The 12,619-nt window shown below is 36.9% G+C and overlaps 2 protein-coding genes across 2 annotated transcripts in view; both read right to left on the bottom strand.

Annotated features, from left to right (window-relative positions):
* Shrm (shroom) overlaps positions 1 to 12,619 on the bottom strand; it is a 660,087-nt gene that overhangs the window by 545,759 nt on the left and 101,709 nt on the right. The window lies entirely within an intron of this gene.
* LOC145662364 (uncharacterized) lies at positions 5,647 to 10,756 on the bottom strand. Its single transcript, XM_081727877.1, has 2 exons — positions 5,868 to 10,756; positions 5,647 to 5,766 (listed from the first exon to the last, which is right to left on the bottom strand). The coding sequence occupies exon 1, from the start codon at positions 10,056 to 10,058 to the stop codon at positions 6,156 to 6,158; it is 3,903 nt and encodes a 1,300-aa protein (XP_081584003.1). The 5' UTR covers positions 10,059 to 10,756; the 3' UTR covers positions 5,647 to 5,766; positions 5,868 to 6,155.

The raw sequence follows: 12,619 nt of genomic DNA, 5'->3' as shown, positions 1-12,619 counted from the left end.
AAAAGTGCCGGATGATAAATTCTATTTAGACTGAAAACATATAACAAAGTAGCTACACTGAAAAAAAAAAACATTATCCGGACAGTAGTATACTGTACAAATATATGGAATCCATATATTCACTACGGAAATCTGTACAGAGCATACCATATCCATATGCTACATACATATACTTATATTGTATACGTCAGTTGTATGTTATATACGTCCATCTGTATATATGAGATTCTTACCGTCTATATACAGTCGTACGGAAAGTATGTATAGATGGAACACTTATACGGACATTATTATAAAATATACGTTTTAAGTTAGATGTTTGCTGCAGGAGGTTATATATAGTCGACTTTAAGTACAAAAACTACAGGATTTACGCATGTTTTGTTTTCACTGATAACCTACGTTTTTACCTATGCTATATACGTTTTCTTCTCTGTGTAGGGGTGGCTAAGAAAGATCAGTCGTCCCTGTGATCAAATCTCAGTTGTTGGTTGGTAGGTATATATGAATGTAAGGCAAACTCAAGTTAGCATCCCTCAAAAATGATCTCAGTCCCTCCGTCCTAGTATTCTGATTACGCGCCTGTAACATCGTATTGCTGTAAGGACTTGATACTAATTTCAGTAGTCAAGTTAATAAAAAAAAAATTAAAAATTAAAAAAGTTATTTCTGGGCTCTTACCATAGAGAGATGTGTTCAATCCCTGTGAGATTTTATGTGATTCGGATTCAACGTTAACATGTGGGGCACTGTGACTCAATTATTGACAAAAGAACATATCAACGTGAATGTGTAGGGCATTGTGACTCAGTTACTGACAAGGAACATACCAACGTTAATATGTAGGGCGTTGTGACTCAGTTATTGACAAAGAGCATATCAACGTTAATATGTAGGGCGTTATGACTCAGTTATTGACAAAGAACATATTAACGTTAATATGTAGGGCGTTGTGACTCAGTTATTGACAAAGAACATATCAACGTTAATATGTAGGGCACTGTGACTCAGTTATTGACAAAGAACATATCAACGTTAATATGTAGGACACTGTGACTCAGTTAATGACAAAAAACAAATACGATAGCATTACAAACAATCGATAGCATTACAACGTTTGAAAATAAGGAACATCATTAGTCGGATGCCAGCGGCACGCTGACTTAGTGGTAGAGAGCTCGCGTTTGGTACTAGGGGTCCCTTGTTCGATCCCAGACCATGTGAATCGTGGTTGACAACAATGTGTCCAGTTTTCTACTACATTCTATTTTAACCGATTAATTCCAACGAACTCGTAGTTATATGATGACGAACAACGAATTACGTAGTTATATGATGAGCGCACACACCTTTGGCGCGGGAGATCTCTCGGACCCGGCTCTCGTACGCCAAAGGCGCGTACGCTAACTACTCAGCCACGAGGGAGCTTGCATGTATTTTCGGCTCAAAGCCAATGAATATATAGGTTCAAAGTATGCAATGATTAAGTGTGCCACAAATGCAATTAAGAACGAAAGTAGCTTGGAATCTTCTGGGTTAATGAAAATAAATGATAAGGCGAGAAACTGACTGCAAACTTTCGCACAAAGAGACAGATAAACAAAGAAAGACAGTAACATGAAACACTGTAATAATAATAATAATAATAATAATAATAATAATAATAATAATAATAATAATAATAATAATAATAATAATAATAATAATAATAATAATAATAATAATAAAGTCGTTCATCTACTGTGTTGGTAAATCTATCTATCCATATAAATAAAAATGAAAGTGGCTGTTTGTGACTTAATAACTCTTGAACCACCCGACCGATCTCGATCAAATTTTCAATATAGATGAGGTTCGGGCCTGCGATGATTTTTTATCATTTCACTTTGAAGGTGCAACTTAGAGGAGGGGAAGGGGGAAATTTAAGAAATGATCGAAAATGACTCATATTAGTGTCGAATCCATAGTTTTCGGGGTCGATCAGATGAACAGTGATAGTTTCGATGCCATTTAAATCCAAATTCAGCGCCCAACTTGAGGTAAAGGGAAGAGAGAGATACATAAAAATGATCGAAAATGACCGACATCAGAGAGTGCTTCAGTAGTAGTAAAAAGTGACTGACTAACGGAACGTATTACTAATTTTTCTTATTTTAACCCAGAAGAGCGAGTAATTGACGCTGGTATTATATAATGAAAAGCCTGCACCTTTTGGTCTCAGCTATACTTAAATGCTTTACAAAATAAGAAAATGAATCAAATGTGCTCAACTAATACTTATTGCAAAGTTTAACCTTTAAGATGGATCACTAGGTGTTCTCGGTGCTATGCTAAACGCTGCTTAAATAGTGCGGCATTGCCAGATAGAGTCGAGTGTTTACTGATGCCAGATAACACAGGAAGTAATCATGGATTCTTCTTGGATACTTACGGAAGAAATTAGTTTTCGACCTTATCGCAATTCACAGCTAAGTTCCGCTTCTCGAACTGCAACGCTAGAACCCAGGAATTTTCTTATTGTGACTACCACAGTAAAGTACAAATTTGGCAACAACGCATTATGGCGTTCTGCGCAAGTTTATTCTCAAAATCTATTTCCTTAAATGTAAATTAATATTTAAATAAAATGTGAAACATAACATGAAAAACGATTAAACAATATATCGATTTCATAATAAGACCGTTACTTTAAAGTACTGTACACATACAAATAAACATTTCATAAAACTGAGCACTTCTAGTAAGATCTAATAGCAAGTGACATCTTGTGTGCTCATTGTAAAAAGAATAATTTTTTTTCCTTTTATTTGTTACCTTTTTCGGTATTAGAAGACACAATCAAATGAATCAGTGTCTTGTGTTGTAGCTGAAATATAACCCTATCTTATAGTACAATATTTATAGTATGTAACGTTTCATTGCGCAGTAGCTAAGGAAATGAGCTAAAATATGTACTGACTTCCGGATGGTGATCCACCTTAAATGGCGTCCTATATCTATTTAGAGTGCATGTTATGTTCATATTTCTCAAAGAGCTGAAACGGAAAGGGCAAAGAAGAAATAAATAAAATTTCACATATTTATTGAGCATAGAAAACAACTGCATGAAATAAAGTTAAGATAGGCATTTTGTTAACGATTAGGTCATATATCTATTTAATAGTCCACGTGATTTTTAATTCTAGTGGTAACTTTTATTATTGAAGCTAATCTTAAAATGTAAGCATGAGTCCACAGAACACTCACCACTGGGTAAGAGCATTAACTGACTCGACACGACGACGAATACTGTTTATTGTGGTCACAGCAACCCATCTTATCTATTAATTACAAGATATAAATTGAGAAAAATTCTTTCTGGTTTTTATGCTTGTGGTTTAATTCTTCCAACACATTACAGATGGAGCCATTAGCTATAAATGTTGTTCTCAAACAATGGATGCTCAGCACTTAATTCTGACAAAGAGATATAATCTACATAGAAATACGATATTTAGAGAACAAGTAATACACACACACACACACACACACCAAAAGATGAATTAGTCATTAGTGAGTCAGAGTATCATTAATATTATCTTAAGGCTTCAGGTTATCTGAAGTTCAAAGATTCTTTGATCAATTCGGAACGAAAAGTATATAAAAAATATAAGTTTAGTCGTAATGATTCTCGTTATGTTCTCAAACAAATTCTGTGCTCTTTTTACTAGTCTAGCGGCTACAGGGCATGCCTTTAATGCATGAAATTTCCAGTTAAAGAACATCAAATATACTTCAGTGGTTCATATCCCATTTTAAATTGTAGATCTCATTCTTGTCCCTGCTGCTAACAACGGCCTTAAAGACAAAAAAATTAAGCAAATAAACACAGATAACGTTATTAATACAATAGTAAACGTTTGGAAGTAACTAAACTATTATATGAAAACTTACAAATAAAGGTATAAATGCGCTTTTGTGCAACCAAAGTTCGAACTGTGTTGCCATATATTATTTTCGAACTGAAAAATACGTATACGAAATATAGGAAATAAAATATCTACAATATAAGGAATTACTTGTAAAATGAAGGTGCCAATGCAAATCAGTAGTAGGGACCCCCGTATGGCCGAATGACTCATCCTCACTCTCTTTTACGACCGGGATTTTTGAACTTCGTTCCCTTTTACGGCTAAGATGAGTGCTTTGGTACCTCGATTCTGATTGGCTGAGAGAAGTCACGTGACATTAGGCCCCGCCCACGCGGGAAATTCAAACTTTCAGGTCACGTGGTATGACGTCATGAGTCACCCCGACCTCACCCTGGATTTTTGAAATTTGTTCCCTTTTACGGGTAAGATGTGTGATTCTGATTGGTTGATAGCTGTCACGTGATCTTAGACCCTGCGATATTTGAAATTCGTTCCCTTTTACGGGTAAGATGAGTGTTTATGATTGGCTGACAGAGGTCACGTGATCTTAGGCTCAGGGATTTTTTAAAATTCGTTCCCTTTTATGGGTAAGATGAGTGGTTTGGTACCTTGAATTTGATTGGTTGATAGAGGTCACGTGATCTTAAGCCCCTGTGACTTTTGAAATTTGTTCCCTTTTTACGAGTAAGATGAGTGCTTTGGTACCTCGATTCTGATTGGCCGACAGAGGTCACATGATCTTAGACCCCCCACACACCCCATGAGTGAAATATAGAGCGATATGTCGGTGATCACCCTAGACCTGTATTTTAGAATTTTGTTCCCTTTTTATGGTTATCCTTAAAGTTCCCATGAAGGGTTCAACCTCCTCCTTAAATAACCCTTTTTTTGGTATCATGATATTGTACTGAAGTTTACATTAAATATTATCGTTCTCTCTTTGACAGATAAGATGATTCTTACCTTGATGGAGATCCTGTCCTTGAATTAGTAGCCTATGTCTCTGGAAGTAACAATGGTGAAAGAGGGGTGTTGCTTGTAGATTTCTTATAACACATTGTTGTGAGTTTAAGCGATTTATTGCTCAGTAAGCGCTTCATTAATGGAAACAGTGTTGCCAGATTTTTTTAACCTAAACTGCTCCGATTCTTTTCGAAACGGTTCCGCAGAGTGCAAGAAATTTTAAACGAAAAAATTTTTCGAACTAAAAAATTTCAAAACTAAAAAATTTTCAAACAAAAAATTTTCGAACTAAAAAATTTTGAAACAAAAATTTCAAAAAAATTCGAACTAAAAAATTTAAACTAAAAACTTTCGAACTAAATTTTCAAATCAAAAAATTTTCGAACAAAAAATTTTCGAACCCAAAAAATTCGAACTAAAAAAAATTAAAAATTTTTCGAAAAAATATTTTAAACTAAAAACTTTCGAACTAAATTTTCAAATCAAAATTTTTCGAACTAAAAATTTTAAAAAAATTTCGAACCAATTTTTAAAAATAAGTTTCGAACTAAAGATGTAAACCACATTTGAAAATTTTCAAATCCAAATTTTTTTCGAACTAAATTAAAAATCAAATTTTGGACACTAAAAAAATTCTTTAATTATTTTTCGAACAAAATCATGTAAACCAAATCTTGAATATATTTTTCACCTTAAATTTTCAAGATTACCATGATTTGAAAACAAGTGTTCAGGGTTTCAAGAAATAATAAAACATATTTTTTTTCAACTTGTTGTATTTTAACGAAAAGTATGTGCTCTTCCTATACATGTTTATTAACATAATAAATACAGGATCTAGTTTAATGAATATGTTGGACGCGTCATCATCTTCGAATCTTGTAGCCGTATCCTGGAAAGAAAAAGAAGAAACGATGGATTAATTTAAGAATTTCTTTTTTTTCTGAAACAATAAAAATGAGTCAATATTGATAAGAGAGAAATAAAACTTACTCGTAAATGATGGATCTGTTTAGGTTCATCTTCCTCCTCGGGTACAGGATCACTGCATTTTTTTTTCACCGATGGATGTTTACGAACTTTTTCTGGGTACTGCATTTTTCTTGGTGTTGCAGCTTTATGGTCAAGGTTCCTCCTTGGATACGAGATGACTGCATTTCTTCCACTGATGGTGTTGGTGGTGATTTATGAACTCTTGTGGGTACTTCATTTTCTTCTTGGTGTTGCTGCTTTGTGGTTAAGGAGTGGAAAAAAAGGAAAAGGAAAAAAGAAATGGCGGCCTTATTGGGTATTTACAGTTTTTTCTTCTTCATCTTCTTTTTCCAGTTCCATCTTCTGTTTTTTAACGTACCCGTACGGAACCGTATCATAAGAATTGATTTCTTTAAATCGACGTTTTGTGTACTGGATACTGTACATTTTTTCTTCCTTTCGTGTGACGATGGTATGGTCTTTGGTCCTGCATATCTTATGGGGGATAGTGATGGTGACTTGTCCACGGCATTGATTTGTAATCATTTCTTTTAGCGTATTGAAATTTAATTGTTGTCCTGCATTGTAATTTAATGTAAATCCTCTAATTTTGCATATGTAACTGGTGACGTTGGTATCCGGATTGTATATTTCTAGGCTGTAATTTTTTGGTCCTCCACTGACAAATGTTTTGATGTATGCTCGTGGTCCGTAAGACTCCATCTCATTCGATAAGCATCCCAAGTACGTTGAAGGTTCAATGGTTGGCTCCCCGGGCTTCTCCGTAAATATTACAGAATCCGTGTCGAAATATAAAACACGTTCCTGCAACATTTCCAGGTACTTGTACAGTTCCAGACGTGCCTGACATGTTGTAAATGCACCTAACACGACATTGGTGTTTCGGTTTTGAACAGGCACATGTTCATTGTACTCCCAGAACGCATACAACATCGTATCATTGATGGGTACAATTTGATGGAGTTTAATGTCGGGGGAAGTGAGTTTTTCATAAAATTCTTCCGGCCGATCAATAATTGTGGTCTGGCTAAAGTTTGATCTTTGGCAAAGCTTTCCCCATAATGAGTTCAAACAGAGCTTAGATAAACTTCTTCGTGTAGGATTATTTTCAATTTTGGACGGATCCAATGCAATACCTTCACGCTCCAGGACGGTTTGTATGAATTTTGATTTGTCTTCTTCGGTCACACAGGAACTAGGCCAGCCAGACGCTTCCATTTTCGATTTCAAAAACGTATTGATATATTCCGTGAACAAGCCACCTGTTTTCGTGGTGGGATCATATTGTTCAATGTCATAATCCCAAATTTCAAAAATTTCCACTGGTTGATATCCTAATTCTACTGCTTTCTGGATTTCATATGATACCCATGTTCCAGTGAGGCACCGCTCCTGATCGTTGTGCGTACACGTTGCTGTAGGGTCTGGGTTCATTTCTTCGGCACACGCAGCACACAGTGGAAAGAGTAGTTTCTTGTTACATCGGTAAGGCAGGAGACCATGATAAAGATGGCGACTTGGTAATATCGTCATTTTGATTAGACCATTGACTTTATTTATTGGTGGTATATTTTCATCACCCTGTAGATAAATTCGTGGATGGCCTACAGGGTATTTAGCACACTTATTTACATAAGGATAAAGCGAGACAATATCGTAATATTTTATTACTTCCCCCGCTTTTTCGTCGACTTGGTGGTACAATTTCACGCAATTGGTCCTTCCTCCAAAAAAGCTATCTCTTGGATTTAATGGTCTGCGGTTCATGTACGGGTGATTCTTCAGATACGTCGCCATTGCAGGATTTTGTTTTAAGAACTGATTAAATTCGCACTCCCACATTTCATGTACAATGTAGCCCAATTCACGCAGTCTTGCATTTTTGCGTTGCGTTCGTTCATAACGGAATTCCATGGTGTCTTCTGGATTGTTGTAGATGGGCTGATTACGGCCTGTAGTAAAACATACTTTACACCCGTGGTAAAAACAGCCGGCATGCTCGTAGACGTGCTCCTCTAACGTCTCAGGATCTTGGTAGTAGCCATCAACATGGAATCCCGCAATAAACACTTCTTTTTGTCGGGCCGCATGTAAGATTTGTTTTCCTTCGCTTTTTTCAATGTAGGCCAGCCATTGCATTGCAGCGATCGATTGCGTACTTCTCCATCGATAGCCATGTGCCGGTAGAATTCCTATGGTGTTGGGTTTGAGGAAATTCCGGCGGAATACTAGATTGGAAGCACTTGCAATCGTGATCGTCTCCAAGAAGGGATTCACTTTGGTTTCTGTTTCAAATGACGTCATAAACGAAACGCATGCTTGTCGCAGTACATTGACATCTTGAATACAATACTTGAGAATTTCTTTCTGGAAATCAAACGTATCATTACGATGATCGTTGTACCACTGCATGAACTTGTTTCTGTCTTCGACGGCCATTTCATCTGCACCATAATACTTCGTTTCTGGAAGTGGTCCAATATACGATTGATTCTCCTTGGTGTTGAAGAAATGCGGGAAGTAGCCTTTGGTTGCGGGTAAATTGAACGCTTTTGACAATTTACTTAATGCCATAGGCAAGAAGTTCAACGAGTCAATGAACGTCAGATTATTCAACGTTAAACTCAGTATCTTGGTCCCATTTAATATGACGTCAGGTCTCCATTGGCATTGTTCTACCATGGTCTTTAGGATAAAATGTCCATCGTATCCCTTAGCGTTGTGCGCGACACAGAAAATCCTATTTATATTGGGACGACGTTCCCGCAAGTACTGGAGAAAATCATAAACTGGATCCTCTCCTTGGAAAATATGCTGGCGCTGACCACACGTACTGCAAGACTGCTCGATATTAACGTTTTCAACACATACATAACATACTTGTTGTGCAACCAATAAATTTGGAATGTGTACATACGTATTATCGCCAATATTCGTGTCCTGCATAGATTCTATATCATAGAATATCAACAAGGCTTTCTTTGCGTGCATGAGTGAAGGAACACCAGGTTTCAAGCATTGGCGATCAGGAAGCATAAAACATTGATGCGATCCCGGAACAATCTTCTTACAAACATTGCAAAAGATCTCATTGCAATCATGAATGCGTTCTCCACTTCGTACAAAGGAATATACTCTGTAACATCTAGTACATTGCTTCACCATTTTGCATATAGGTTCCCCTTGATGATATACAATATTACGATGATTATTAAAACATTCCTCGCCGTAAAATTGACGATTGCAGTCGTTGCATAATATCGGCGTTTGATTCTTGTCGCATAGAGGTCTCTGTAAACATTTGGAGCATGTTACAGGACAATTTTTCACATGTCTGTTACGTTTACTATACTTTTTATGGCACGCCTCACAGTAGAACTTGGTTGCAAAACAAGCAGTTAAAGATTGGATGATGTCAAAATGGCCAGCCAAACAAATCAAATTTATGGGAGTGCGATTTTCATCGTTGGGCCCCTCGTACATGATGTCACGACCTGAGAAACTGGTATACACAGTAATTTTATATTCTTTGAGGTATGCCTGGAATTGTCGTATTTCATTTACACTGGCACCATGATCCAAATTGACTCTTGCATTTGCACATAGCGCATCGACTTCTTGATCCACAACATATTTCGATTGACGCTTATACTGCTTATAACGTTGCACATCTACATTCTTGTATGCCTTCAGATCAATAGCAATAACAAGGGCGTACGCCAGGCACCTTGAATCTTGATTTTTTACACGTACAATCCCTCGTTTGCAACGTAACAATTCTTCATTTTGAAGTACTCCTTGCCGCAAACCGCCATAGCCACGTGGAATATCGACACGATGAAAATGAACGGTGAATGGCTCGTGCAGGAGAAATGCATTGTTACTTTGTAACACTCTTTCGAATGAGGCCCACATCGTTTCCAGTGTCAAGTTTCGGGCTTGGCGAAAACTCACCCAAAATGGTTTATTCGTATTCCGTGGCGATATTACTGATAAACCAACCATCGCCTCATCGTCGACATTGGCTAACAAATGGTCCAGCATTGCTTGGAAACTGTTATGTACATACTGTATGATATCGGTTCCTACGGGTGGTGCGTTGAATTGAATTTCGAGCATTCTGCCCTCGATGTTAAATCGTCTATAATGACGAGTGATTTCATTGCGAACAGTAAAACCCGATTCGGCCATGTTAATGAAAGGAGAAAACAAACAAACAGGTACGGTAAAACAAATATGTAATGGGAAAAAGGAATTGAGCAGCGTGAATTTACTACAAAAGAAAAGAAGAAAGAAAAAATCTTAATCACCTGATAAACAGGAAATCATAACGTTTATGATAAATTCTTAACTAAACAATTCATGTAAAGGTCCTGAGTTTGATTCCTGGCGGTGACGTTCAGAATCTCATTATGAAAGCACATGTACTAGAAATCAAAGTTTTTTTAAAAAATAATTATGTTACTGAAATGAGTGTTTTATTGCTGTCAAACTCGAGAGCACTACATCGGCATTTAACTGACCTACCATTCTATAGTGATAAAAAGAATGCATGAAATGAATGAATGTTTCATCAGTGCTGAGATGTGACAAAGCACGCGTCAGCATTTTTTTTTTTCACTCACAACGACCTTTAAATGATGCGTTTGCAAGTTGAAGAGACTCATCGAGCATTAACGATACACATACGTAATTGTCGAAACAAAATCTGTATAGCGTATTTTTTTTATTATTATTGTGACTAAGCGGTTAGCGTACATGGTTCGGACGTGGAAGGTCCTGGTTCAAGCCTCGGTGGGTTTGCTTTCCACGTCAGGGGCATGTCAAGCCTTTTCTGTAATTTAATATTCTCACGCGTTATCATATATTCTTTTCAAAACTAAGCTAAATGGTTGACGTGCACACCTCATAATACATAAACGTACATAAATCGTCTATAATGTCGAGTGATTTCATTGCGAACAGTAAAACCCGATTGGACCATGATTAAAAAATGAAAACAAACAAACAGGTACGGTAAAACAAATATGTAATGGGAAAAAAGGAATTGAGCAGTGTGAATTTGAGTTGATTTTTTGATTTTTAGTTTAGCGTCCCTTTCAGCAGCGAGGCTATATGAGACGTGGACCTACTGATTAACGTGGAATCCGAACCACATGAGCTCCCGCCGGGAATCGAACCCTGGTCTCCCACGCCAAAGGTACGTATGCTAACCGCTTAGCCCAGGAAATCATAACATTCATGATAAATAATTAACTAAGCAATTCATGTAAAGGTCCTGAGTTTGATTCCCCTGGCGGTGACGTTCAGAATCTCATTATGAAAGCACATGTACTAGAAATCAAAGTTTTTTAAAAATAATTATGTTACTGAAATGTGTGTTTTATTGCTGTAGCATGTAACTGACCTACCATTCTATAGTGATAAAAAAGAATGCATGAATGAATGAATGTTTCAACAGTACTGAGATGTGATAAAGTACGCGTAAGCATTTTTTCTACTCACAACGACCTTTAAATGATGCGTTTGCAAGTTGAAGAGATTCACCAACCGTTAACGTAACACATACGTAATTGTCAAAACAAAATCTGTATAGCGTAAATCTTTTTAACCACATATTCATGCACTCGTGGCTAAGTGGTTAGCGTACATGCTTCTAACGTGGAAGGTCCTGGTTCAATCCTCGGTGGGTTTGCTTTCCCACATCGGATCGCTGTCAAGTCTTTTCTGAAATTTAATATTCTCATGCGTTATCATACATTCTTTTCAAAACTAAGCTAAATGGTTGACGTACACGCCTCTGGCCTTGGTTCAATCCCGGGGCGGTTGCTCGAATATCACGTTAAGCTGAAGGGGTCGCTAATGCTTTTAAAGGGAATCGAACCATATTATTCTCAGACATAGTTTCTAAAATTTTCTAATGCATTCTTTTCAAAACTAAGCGCACACATTTTTCTGGCCATGGTTCAATTCCCGACGGGTGCTCGCTGAAGGGACGCTAAACCATATCATTTATCGTGCTTACTTTTAATGTGTGGAGGTTCCTGATTCGTACTCCCACTTTCCCATTCCACTAATTTCTTCATAGTCTAAATATTTCGTACTAAAAGTAAAACAGTGTATTCGTGATCCGCCCACAAATGATTTTCGAATCTTGGGTGACAAATAAAATCTCACTGAACTTACCTCAATTCAATGAATAAAAAGTCGGTGCAATGAAGCTTAAATGAAAACACTTTTAAAAGGAGATCTTCTTCACTCGCTAGTTGAGAGCGATGTAGGATTTGAAAAATGAAATTTAGATTTTTATTTAGGTCGCTGCGAAAACGATGTCACCGTCAGCCAATCAGAAACGAGGAAATTTATAAAATGACATCACAACGAACCAATCAAAACGCTCGCTGCTTTTGTCATGAATCACGAACCAAAACGATGTGTAACAATCGATCGTGACGTCATTCACGTTTCTCAATAGTTACAACATCTAGTATCGCAATTTCGATGCCAATTCCCTTCTGCCAGGATCATGTCACTACATGTCGTAACTGTGACGACATTTCATTTTCCTCATATTCCACACGTGAATGTCAATGTTTGCTTTTTTCATGAATCATGCTGACACGTTCGTAGTAAAACAAAAGTAATGCGATCCGCTGACGTTTGCATTTTTCAATCATATGTGCTTCTATGTCGTCACACAAAGAAGTCTATCAGCATTTTATTTTAATCCACGTTACACTGTCAGATTTATT

Source organism: Thermobia domestica, chromosome 10, assembly GCF_964235325.1.
Source record: "Thermobia domestica chromosome 10, izTheDome1.hap1.1, whole genome shotgun sequence".
Lineage (NCBI taxonomy): Eukaryota > Metazoa > Arthropoda > Insecta > Zygentoma > Lepismatidae > Thermobia > Thermobia domestica.
The sequence above is the reverse complement of the archived record's forward strand: the minus strand, read 5'-3'. Positions and strand labels throughout refer to the sequence as shown.

Coding starts and splice junctions, on each gene's coding strand:
- LOC145662364 (XM_081727877.1), bottom strand. CDS start 10,058: ATGGCCGAATCGGGTTTTACTGTTCGCAATGAAATCACTCGTCATTAT.